This window comes from Salvelinus fontinalis, chromosome 4 (assembly GCF_029448725.1).
Source record: "Salvelinus fontinalis isolate EN_2023a chromosome 4, ASM2944872v1, whole genome shotgun sequence".
NCBI classification, from domain to species: Eukaryota; Metazoa; Chordata; class Actinopteri; order Salmoniformes; family Salmonidae; genus Salvelinus; species Salvelinus fontinalis.
The window spans coordinates 10,511,686-10,524,831 of record NC_074668.1 but is presented as its reverse complement, the minus strand read 5'-3'; the positions used below and the strand labels follow the sequence as shown (position 1 = coordinate 10,524,831).

The window sequence follows — 13,146 nt, the reverse complement described above, 5'->3', positions numbered from 1 at the left end:
ACGGTAATTTGGTAAAAAGCCAATTTGACGTTTGCTCAGTACATTGTTTCTACTGAGGAAATGTACGAGTCTGCTGAGAATTTTACCAAGGTTGCTGTTGATGCATTTCTCTCTCTCATTTGCTCGACCTCTGTGATTGACATCCTTTATGAAGTGCCGTCAGTAAGAATTAGTGTCAAATGTCTAGAGTACTGTGGATGGACTATGTATGAGATGTTGTGCGTGATAGCTAGGCTAGCATTTGGAGGGTGTGTAGCTAACAGTACAGTATGTTAGGGCTTTCTGATCTTTAGACCCAGTTCAGAAGATCCCTCCTGGCAAAACCCTGATGTAACAAAATCAATGTCCTTATTTGCATGATATTTTATTGAAATAAAAAAGCTGACTCTTGAAATCCTGTCATTGATTTGTGGTTGAAATCTGGTTAACATGAGTATGTTGACATTTATTTTTGGAAATTCCATTGATGTTCAATGTCAGTATGTTGAAAAATTATGTTAATGGAGTGTTGGTTCAACTAACATTTGCCCAGTGGAACAATATTCAATGACTCCCAACCAACCAAAAAATTATATTTACAGATAGATAGAGTATGTTGTATACTCACTATCTATCTGTAAATATAATTTTTTATTTCAACCAATCATCATGTTCAATTGATCTACTCAGTGGTTAATTACTATTATTTTACTGCAGTGTTTCTTGGTAGTCTTAAACAAATCTACTTTGTAACAAAAGTATACACCTCACACACATGGTTAAGGGCTTAAAAAAAGAAAAAAAGGAACCATGTACCATGTCAGATATAGAGTTGAATGTTTTCCTTGAGTTTGAGTTTACATCCCAATATAACACTTTATGTACATCACAGAAGACTGAAATATAACAAAACCATTTGAGATAGAAACACTGGATTTTTGGTGTGTTAAAATATGTTAATGTTAATTAATTATGAAATTATGAAAAACATTCCACCCATGAGACCACTAGAGGGTGATTTGGTCATTTGACTGCAGGAAAGGTGTAACCTGAAAGGGAGTATCCACTACTCCAAGATGCCCTGAGTTCTTCCCAGCGTCCCTACTCTGTGGATAATAACTGGGTGCCATGGTCGAAAACCACAGCGATTAGCAGGACGCATCAACCCAGGCAGGCTGCATCCCTCCCTGGCCAGGCATCATCTCCAACTCTGCTCACTCTGCTCAGAGACGGTTTTATAATAACAGCAGTAGCACCAGTCATCCATTGATTTAATGCTTTCCCATGGAGGCCTTTTTAGCGGTGATCTATTTGGGTGGAAAATTGCCATTTCCAGCTTAAATGTTAATTTAGAAAACACTTAAAAATCGGAAGAAATATGTGTGTGTATGTCTAAGGGGGATGAGGGGTGCCAGTGGGATCTTGGCGGGGGCTTGGTTACGCATGATGTGTATGTTAGGGGAGTCGAGGAGCAGTGGGATCTAGAGGCTTTGTACAGTCAATGCATCCTTCCCTCCAGGTGGCTGATGGGTAATAGAGTGCCCAGTCTTTCTCGGGAGCTGAAGTGCAGAGAGATAGAGAGAGTGTTCTTCGTCCACGCCCCAATGACCCTCTCATGCAGAGCAGAGCCCCAGTTCAGTGAGTATAGGCCAGAGTCAGGGTACGTGGGCTGGCTGAACGACTCTTGTGAGCCCCTATGGTCTGCATGGTGGCAGTCTGATGGCAGGCTGATGGCAGTCTGATGGAAGGCTGATGGTAGTCTGATGGCAGTCTGATGGCAGGCGGATGGCAGGCTGATGGCAGTGGGGCTGCTGCTGTGGCTGTAGGAAGAGCTGATAGGCCCCAAGCTGGACAGCCAGGTGGGAGTGAATAACCCTTACATGATGTGTAATATGGTGGCAAAGCCCTCCTGCTATAGACTGACAGATAACACACCAGTCTAGAATGGAGTCTGTATAAAGACCTTCCCTCCAGTCTAGAACTGTCTGTATAAAGACCTTCCCTCCAGTCTAGAACTGAGTCTGTATAAAGACCTTCCCTCCAGTCTAGAGCTGTCTGTATAAAGACCTTCCCTCCAGTCTAGAACTGAGTCTGTATAAAGACCTTCCCTCCAGTCTAGAATTGTCTGTATAAAGACCTTCCCTCCAGTCTAGAACTGAGTCTGTATAAAGACCTTCCCTCCAGTCTAGAATTGTCTGTATAAAGACCTTCCCTCCAGTCTAGAATTGTCTGTATAAAGACTTTTCCTCCCATCTAGAGGAACACACATCATGCACTTGGACTGTGAACATGCATGTACCCACACAAATATAATGTCCAAACAAGTGTATATGTACTGTAGACACACACACGCGCACACACACACACACACACACACACACACACACACACACACACACACACACACACACACACACACACACACACACACACACACACACACACACACACACACACTGGAATGGATTTGATTACATAGTGCACAGCGTAAACACATTGAAACCGACACAAACACACATTAAAGCTCCCACACACAGACACTGCTTCCTGCTGAGACACATACACACGGCTACACATTCTCACAGTCATGTAGTGCACCTCCCACTGTGATAAACTAGGAAACATGCTCTCACAGATGTACACGTGTACCGTTTCACGCTCAGTATTGATTTCCTCGCTGCTGAGATGGTCTGCGAGATCTGGGGTGCATTTGAATCAATGTGTAGTTGTGCGGAAGTGATAGCCATATACTGAGGAGGTAATCAATGTGTAGTTGTGCGGAAGTGATAGCCGTATACTGAGGAGGTAATCAATGTGTAGTTGTGCGGAAGTGATAGCCGTATACTGAGGAGGTAATCAATGTGTAGTGCGGAAGTGATAGCCATATACTGAGGAGGTAATCAATGTGTAGTTGTGTGGAAGTGATAGCCATATACTGAGGAGGTAATCAATGTGTAGTTGTGCGGAAGTGATAGCCATATACTGAGGAGGTAATCAATGTGTAGTTGTGCGGAAGTGATAGCCATATACTGAGGAGGTAATCAATGTGTAGTTGTGCGGAAGTGATAGCCGTATACTGAGGAGGTAATCAATGTGTAGTTGTGCGGAAGTGATAGCCATATACTGAGGAGGTAATCAATGTGTAGTTGTGCGGAAGTGATAGCCATATACTGAGGAGGTAATCAATGTGTAGTTGTGCGGAAGTGATAGCCGTATACTGAGGAGGTAATCAATGTGTAGTGCGGAAGTGATAGCCGTATACTGAGGAGGTAATCAATGTGTAGTTGTGCGGAAGTGATAGCCATATACTGAGGAGGTAATCAATGTGTAGTTGTGTGGAAGTGATAGCCGTATACTGAGGAGGTAATCAATGTGTAGTTGTGCGGAAGTGATAGCCATATACTGAGGAGGTAATCAATGTGTAGTTGTGTGGAAGTGATAGCCATATACTGAGGAGGTAATCAATGTGTAGTTGTGTGGAAGTGATAGCCGTATACTGAGGAGGTAATCAATGCAACATGAGCCACTTCAAGGAGGAAAAACCTGCTCTTCTGCCATTCTACAATTTAGGTAACAGCAGCGGGGGGGAGGGGTAGTGTGTCAGAGTAGCATGTTTGTGTGTGTAAATATACACTTATGTGTCAGGTAAGATTGTGGTTGGGGGACTATGATGGAGTGTAAGAAGTGGTAGGTAGGTAGGTAAGTGGCATGGTGCGTGACATGGCGGGGGTTCCCTCACTGATTGATGGTGCCTCACGGCTACAGTGGGAGTCGGCATGCATGTTCACACTCCCACTAATAGCTTATTGAGCGACGGGGGCCATGGAGGATTAGAAAGAACTGGCTTACTGTGCATGCCGTGTTTATTCAATAACACCCCCTCAGTAATACATCTGGCTGACATATTCCCAGAAACATTTCAGTCATCAATAGGGATTTATTAAAGTGGAAGGTAGCCAGGAAGAGAAAGGGCTACTGTTTCTTGTTCTTGGTGGAAAGTTGAGACACGTTGCAGGATAGTCCATGACAATTAGGAAGTGGAATGTGGACGTATTTGTCATATTTTACACTCTCTCTATTTCTCTCTTTCTCTCTATTTCTATCTCTCTCCCTCACCGCTCTCTCTCTCTGTAAGGTTACTGTGTGTTAGGTGGAAAACAATAGCATACATTTAGTGACGATTAGGCAAAAAATCCTGGGAAAGGATATGGACTGGCTGGCTCAAATTGACCCATTCAATAAGTTGTAAACCTTGTAAGAAAAAAAGCATGGGGTGGAGGCAGAGGAGACCTGGGCTACAATACAGTAGTGCCGGATGGAGGATATAGCAGTAAGGTTGAACATTGATTTTTGTCCCAACAGGAGGAGCCCTTTGTGATGGTGTCAGAGAATGTCCTTGGGAAGCCTAAGAAGTACCAAGGTTACTCCATCGACGTACTGGATTCTCTCTCTAACTACCTGGGCTTCAAGTACGAGATCTATGTGGCCCCTGACCATAAGTACGGGAGCCAACAGTCCGACGGGGTCTGGAACGGACTGATGGGAGAGCTGGTCGCCAAGGTGAGAGACTCTGTCTCTGTTCCAAATGATTGCCTACTCCCTATATAGTGCACTACTTTTGATCAGAGCCCTGTGGGCCCTGGCCAAAAGTAGTTGATTACATAGGGAATAGGGTGCAGTGCTGTTGACCAGAGCCCTATGGGCACCCTATATGCTGCAGTGATATGTCCATATGCATTATGGGCACCCTATATGCTGCAGTGATATGTCCAAATGCATTATGGGCACCCTATATGCTGCAGTGATATGTCCATATGCATTATGGGCACCCTATATGCTGCAGTGATATGTCCATATGCGTTCCACCAGCACTTTCCAGAATCAAGAAAAAATACCACGTTAGAGAAATAAATATGAACTCAGATTGTCATGTCATCCATGAATTATCTGTGTTCTCAATGTATTGTACATCGCCTTCCTTTGCAGGAAACACCCTCATCTGTCTGTCCATCCATCCATCTGTCCATCCTCATCACCTCAACCAAAGTACATCAAGCGTAATGTGCCATCATGTGTCTACATAGCGCTCTATAATCTCTCGTCAGAGTAAATCAATTACAAACATGCAACGATTAGAAGTCATTGCCTTGGTAAACTGGCTTCTTCATTAGAGTTGGCTGGTTTTCTGTCCACGGTGCTGTCAGCTATTCACCTAGTCTGGCCAATAGAGAGTGGACTGAAAGACTGTCTAACAGCCAGACTAACAGACAAAAGGCAAAGCTGAAAACAGCTGGAGGTCAGCAGAGCATTTTCAGGGCCATTACCCATCACCCCTTGCTGTTTTCCCATTTTCAGTCTCTTTTTGATAGCTCGCTTTCCAGATCTAATGCCATTCCTACACCGATTCCACCACTGCTGCTTCCAGTTTGCTTCCTTAAATGTGCAGATATGTGCATAAGAGTTGGAGCTTATCTTTCAGATCACAAACACAGATCGATGGAAAAAATATAATTTTAATATAATTTAGTTGTATAACCATTTCCTCTATTCCCCTTCGATATGTTTGTTAATTCCGTATAAAGCAATCACTGCATGCTATTATTATCCATCAGACTTTTTGAAGTGTCTGGAACGATACAGAGGAAAAAGACACATATAGACAGACATTAATATTATTATTATTGTTGTTTTTTGGTGGGTGTATGCTCTTCTGTGATGTGTTTGAATGCTTCCTTTGAAAAACGGTTTCTTCCCTTGACCTTGTATATTCTAGAGGACACGGAATGGTACCCAATTGACGGAATACAAAGACAACGTAGTGAAGGGAATTTAAAAGATGTCTTCCTAATAAACATACGCATGGTCAAACTCGTACATACACACACACTTTAGAGGAAACAGACATACTGTATAGACGTATAGTTACTGTACATAGAAAACAATATTGACTGGCATGTCATGAAGAGTCGTAATAGTCGTGAAGGGTCGTAATAGTCGTGAAGGGTCGTAATAGTCGTGAAGGGTCGTAATAGTCGTGAAGGGTCGTAATAGTCATGAAGGGTCGTAATAGTCGTGAAGTGTCGTAATAGTCATGAAGAGTCGTAATAGTCGTGAAGAGTCGTAATAGTCGTGAAGGGTCGTAATAGTCGTGAAGGGTCGTAATAGTCGTGAAGGGTCGTAATAGTCGTGAAGGGTCGTAATAGTCGTGAAGGGTCGTAATAGTCGTGAAGGGTCATAATAGTTGTAAACTGTCGTAATAGTCGTGAAGTGTCCTAATAGTCGTGAAGCGTCCTAATAGTCGTGAAGCGTCCTAATAGTCGTGAAGCGTCCTAATAGTCGTGAAGCGTCCTAATAGTCGTGAAGCGTCCTAATAGTCATGAAGCGTCCTAATAGTCGTGAAGCGTCCTAATAGTTGTGAAGCGTCCTAATAGTCGTGAAGCGTCCTAAAGTCGTGAAGTGTCCTAATAGTCGTGAAGAGACATAATATTAATGAATAGTCTTAATAGTTGCAAATAGTCATAATATTCATGAACGGTCCTAATTGTCATAAAGAGACATAATATTAATGAATTGACATAAGAGTCATGAATGGTCCTAATTGTCATGAAGAGTTATAATAGTCATGAACAAACAATTCCCACTAACTTCCCAGTGATGAAACAGATAATCGGAACATGTAGATAGGGGTAAAAGTGACTAAGCAATCAGGATAGACAGTTAGCAGAGTAGCAGCAGCATATGTGAAGAGTGGGAAAGTGTGTGTTTGTGTGAGTGACATCAATATGCAAGTGTGCTTTGTGTGTTTGTGTTTTAAGTCTCAAGTTTTAATGTCACATGCACAAGTACAGTGGAATCCCTTTCTTGCCAGCTCTAACCCCAACAATGTAGTCATCATAAACTATGTAGTCATCAATAACTATGTAGTCATCAATAATCAATAACAATGTAGTAATCAATAACTATGTAGTCATCAATAACAATGTAATAATCAATAACTATGTAGTCATCAATAACAATGTAGTAATCAATAACTATGTAGTCATCAATAACTATGTAATAATCAATAACAATGTAGTCATCAATAACTATGTAGTCATCAATAACTATGTAGTCATCAATAACTATGTAGTCATCAATAATCAATAACAATGTAGTAATCAATAACAATGTAGTCATCAATAACAATGTAATAATCAATAACTATGTAGTCATCAATAACAAAGTGGTCATCAATAACAATGTAGTCATCAATAACTATGTAATAATCAATAACAATGTAGTCATCAATAATCAATAACAATGTAGTCATCAATAACTATGTAGTAATCAATAACTATGTAGTCATCAATAACTATGTAATAATCAATAACTATGTAGTAATCAATAACTATGTAGTCATCAATAACTATGTAATAATCAATAACTATGTAGTCATCAATAATCAATAACAATGTAGTCATCAATAACAATGTAGTCATCAATAACAATGTAGTCATCAATAACTATGTAGTAATCAATAACTATGTAGTCATCAATAACTATGTAATAATCAATAATCAATAACAATGTAGTCATCAATAACAATGTAGTCATCAATAACTATGTAGTCATCAATAATCAATAACAATGTAGTCATCAATAATCAATAACAATGTAGTAATCAATAACAATGTAGTCATCAATAACTATGTAGTCATCAATAATCAATAACAATGTAGTCATCAATAATCAATAACAATGTAGTAATCAATAACAATGTAGTCATCAATAACTATGTAATAATCAATAACTATGTAGTCATAAATAATCAATAACAATGTAGTAATCAATAACTATGTAGTCATCAATAACTATGTAATAATCAATAACTATGTAGTCATAAATAATCAATAACAATGTAGTAATCAATAACTATGTAGTCATCAATAACTATGTAGTCATCAATAACTATGTAGTCATCAATAACTATGTAGTCATCAATAATCAATAACTATGTAGTCATCAATAACTATGTAGTCATCAATAACTATGTAGTCATCAATAACTATGTAGTAATCAATAATCAATAACTATGTAGTAATCAATAATCAATAACTATGTAGTAATCAATAATCAATAACTATGTAGTAATCAATAATCAATAACTATGTAGTAATCAATAATCAATAACTATGTAGTAATCAATAATCAATAACTATGTAGTAATCAATAATCAATAACTATGTAGTCATCAATAACTATGTAGTCATCAATAACTATGTAGTCATCAATAACTATGTAGTCATCAATAACTATGTAGTCATCAATAATCAATAACAATGTAGTCATCAATAATCAATAACTATGTAGTCATCAATAACTATGTAGTAATCAATAACTATGTAGTCATCAATAACTATGTAGTCATCAATAATCAATAACTATGTAGTCATCAATAACTATGTAGTCATCAATAACTATGTAGTCATCAATAACTATGTAGTCATCAATAACTATGTAATAATCAATAACAATGTAGTCATCAATAATCAATAACAATGTAGTCATCAATAACAATGTAGTCATCAATAACTATGTAGTCATCAATAACTATGTAGTCATCAATAATCAATAACAATGTAGTAATCAATAACTATGTAGTCATCAATAACAATGTAGTCATCAATAACTATGTAGTCATCAATAACTATGTAGTCATCAATATCAGTGCGAAAATACAAACAAGGTAGAACAAAAACACACGCGATATAAAAATAAGAAATGAGAAGAACACTATAAAGTATTAGCATATTATATACCGGGTCAGTACCAGTACCATAAGTACAATGTGCAGGGATACCGGATCGATAGAGGTAGATATGTATAGTGGTAAGGTGACTAGGCTTCAAGATATATGATAAACAGAGTAGCAGCAGCGTATATGATGATTGTGTGTGTGTGTGTGTGTGTGTGTGTGTGTGTGTGTGTGTGTGTGTGTGTGTGTGTGTGTGTGTGTGTGTGTGTGTGTGTGTGTGTGTGTGTGTGTGTGTGTGTGTGTGTGTGTGTGTGTGTGAGCAAAAGATGGAGTGAGTGTGTGTGTTGGAGTATCAGTGTGTGCAGGGCCCAGTCAGTGCCCATAGAGAGGCAAAAATAAGAATAAAATACAAAGGTCAACTCAGATAGTCCGTATAGCCATTTTGTTGGCTATTTAGCAGTCTTATGGCATGGGAGATAGAAGCTGTCAGACTTAATGCACCAGACTTAATGCAGAGACTTAATGCACCTTAATGCACCGGTACCGCTTGCCGTACATAAGCAGAGAGAATAGTCTATGGCTTGGGTGGTTTAATGATTTTCAGGGCCTTCCTTTCACACCGCCTGATATAGAGTTCTTGGATCGCAGGGAGCTCAGTCTCAGTGTGGGTACTGGGCTGTCCGCACCACCCTCTGTAGGGCCAATGCTATTGAGGGCGGTGCTATTGCCATACCAAGCAGTGATGCAGCCAGTCAAGATGCTCTCAATGGTACAGCTGTAGAACTTTTTCAGGATTTGAGCGCCGTTGACAAACCTTTTCAACCGCCCGAGGGGAGAGGCGCTGTCGCACCTTCTTCACGACTCTGCGCGTGTGTTTGCACCGTTTTTAAGTTCTTCGTGATTTGGATGGCGAGGAACTTGAAGCTCTCGACCAGCTCCACTGCCTCCCTGCCGATGTGGATGGGGACGTGCTCTCCCCCTGTTTCCTGTAGTCCACGATCAGCTCCTTCTTCTTACTGATGTTGAGGGAGAAGTTGTTGTCCAGACACCACACTGTCAGGTTATTGACCTGCTCATTGTCGCTTCTCACATATCTAAAAGCATTGGACGTTTGGAGGCATGGACTAGTCGGAGTTTCTACCATATTTCTTATACCGGTTATTTCCTTTGAAATCACGGAAGGGAAGTGAACAAGTGCACACTTTGGGAGGAAGGAGAGATAATTGGGACATAGCCACCTCACTGTACCACCGCCAACACCCTTACTAGTGTCTCACCTCCAACACACTTACTAGTGTCTCACCTCCAACACACTTACTAGTGTCTCACCTCCAACACACTTACTAGTGTCTCACCTCCAACACACTTACTAGTGTCTCACCTCCAACACACTTACTAGTGTCTCACCTCCAACACACTTACTAGTGTCTCACCTCCAACACACTTACTAGTGTCTCACCACCAACACACTTACTAGTGTCTCACCACCAACACACTTACTAGTGTCTCACCTCCAACACACTTACTAGTGTCTCACCGCCAACACACTTACTAGTGTCTCACCGCCAACACACTTACTAGTGTCTCACCGCCAACACACTTACTAGTGTCTCACCACCAACACACTTACTAGTGTCTCATCGCCAACACACTTACTAGTGTCTCACCGCCAACACACTTACTAGTGTCTCACCTCCAACACACTTACTAGTGTCTCACCTCCAACACACTTACTAGTGTCTCACCTCCAACACACTTACTAGTGTCTCACCGCCAACACACTTACTAGTGTCTCACCTCCAACACACTTACTAGTGTCTCACCTCCAACACACTTACTAGTGTCTCACCTCCAACACACTTACTAGTGTCTCACCTCCAACACACTTACTAGTGTCTCACCTCCAACACACTTACTAGTGTCTCAGTACTAGTGTCTCACCACCAACACACTTACTAGTGTCTCACCTCCAACACACTTACTAGTGTCTCACCTCCAACACACTTACTAGTGTCTCACCGCCAACACACTTACTAGTGTCTCACCTCCAACACACTTACTAGTGTCTCACCTCCAACACACTTACTAGTGTCTCACCGCCAACACACTTACTAGTGTCTCACCGCCAACACACTTACTAGTGTCTCACCGCCAACACACTTACTAGTGTCTCACCGCCAACACACTTACTAGTGTCTCACCACCAACACACTTACTAGTGTCTCACCTCCAACACACTTACTAGTGTCTCACCTCCAACACACTTACTAGTGTCTCACCTCCAACACACTTACTAGTGTCTCACCTCCAACACACTTACTAGTGTCTCAGTACTAGTGTCTCACCACCAACACACTTACTAGTGTATCACCTCCAACACACTTACTAGTGTCTCACCTCCAACACACTTACTAGTGTCTCACCTCCAACACACTTACTAGTGTCTCACCGCCAACACACTTACTAGTGTCTCACCGCCAACACACTTACTAGTGTCTCACCGCCAACACACTTACTAGTGTCTCACCACCAACACACTTACTAGTGTCTCACCACCAACACACTTACTAGTGTCTCACCTCCAACACACTTACTAGTGTCTCACCTCCAACACACTTACTAGTGTCTCACCTCCAACACACTTACTAGTGTCTCACCTCCAACACACTTACTAGTGTCTCACCTCCAACACACTAACTAGTGTCTCACCTCCAACACACTTACTAATGTCTCACCTCCAACACACTTACTAGTGTCTCAGTACTAACGTCTCACCTCCAACACACTTACTAGTGTCTCACCTCCAACACACTTACTAGTGTCTCACCACCAACACACTTACTATTGTCTCACCTCCAACACACTTACTAGTGTCTCACCTCCAACACACTTACTAGTGTCTCACCGCCAACACACTTACTAGTGTCTCACTGCCAACACACTTACTAGTGTCTCACCGCCAACACACTTACTAGTGTCTCACCGCCAACACACTTACTAGTGTCTCACCGCCAACACACTTACTAGTGTCTCACCACCAACACACTTACTAGTGTCTCACCTCCAACACACTTACTAGTGTCTCACCTCCAACACACTTACTAGTGTCTCACCTCCAACACACTTACTAGTGTCTCACCTCCAACACACTTACTAGTGTCTCACCTCCAACACACTAACTAGTGTCTCACCTCCAACACACTTACTAATGTCTCACCTCCAACACACTTACTAGTGTCTCAGTACTAACGTCTCACCTCCAACACACTTACTAGTGTCTCACCTCCAACACACTTACTAGTGTCTCACCACCAACACACTTACTATTGTCTCACCTCCAACACACTTACTAGTGTCTCACCTCCAACACACTTACTAGTGTCTCAGTACTAGTGTCTCACCTGCAACACACTTACTAGTGTCTCACCACCAACACACTTACTAGTGTCTCACCTCCAACACACATACTAGTGTCTCACCTCCAACACACTTACTAGTGTCTCACCACCAACACACTTACTAGTGTCTCGCCTCCAACACACTTACTAGTGTCTCACCTCCAACACACTTACTAGTGTCTCACCACCAACACACTTACTAGTGTCTCAATATTAGTGTCTCACCTCCAACACACTTACTAGTGTCTCACCTCCAACACACTTACTAGTGTCTCACCTCCAACACACTTACTATTGTCTCACCTCCAACACACTTACTAGTGTCTCACCACCAACACACTTACTAGTGTCTCACCACCAACACACTTACTAGTGTCTCACCTCCAAAACACTTACTAGTGTCTCACCACCAACACACTTACTAGTGTCTCACCACCAACACACTTACTAGTGTCTCACCACCAACACACTTACTAGTGTCTCACCACCAACACACTAACTAGTGTCTCACCTCCAACACACTTACTAGTGTCTCACCTCCAACACACTTACTAGTGTCTCACCTCCAACACACTTACTAGTGTCTCACCTCCAACACACTTACTAGTGTCTCACCTCCAACACACTTACTAGTGTCTCACCGCCAACACACTTACTAGTGTCTCACCGCCAACACACTTACTAGTGTCCCACTGCCAACACACTTACTAGTGTCTCACCACCAACACACTAACTATTGTCTCACCTCCAACACACTTACTAGTGTCTCACCTCCAACACACTTACTAGTGTCTCACCACCAACACACTTACTAGTGTCTCACCACCAACACACTAACTAGTGTCTCACCTCCAACACACTTACTAGTGTCTCACCTCCAACACACTTACTAGTGTCTCACCTCCAACACACTTACTAGTGTCTCACCTCCAACACACTTACTAGTGTCTCACCTCCAACACACTTACTAGTGTCTCACCTCCAACACACTTACTAGTGTCTCACCTCCAACACACTAACTAGTGTCTCACCTCC

The 13,146-nt window shown here is 41.5% G+C and overlaps 1 protein-coding gene across 2 annotated transcripts in view; it reads left to right on the top strand.

The window, feature by feature from the left end:
- The window catches only part of LOC129853067 (glutamate receptor ionotropic, delta-2), a 691,695-nt gene that overhangs the window by 502,032 nt on the left and 176,517 nt on the right, over positions 1-13,146 (top strand). For both annotated transcript variants that reach the window (XR_008759076.1, XM_055918729.1), the window contains exon 10: positions 4,342-4,539. Coding sequence is in view for 1 of the 2 variants with exons in the window: in XM_055918729.1 (XP_055774704.1) it covers positions 4,342-4,539 (198 nt within the window). In the remaining variant the exon portion in view is untranslated. The remainder of the gene's footprint in view (positions 1-4,341; positions 4,540-13,146) is intronic.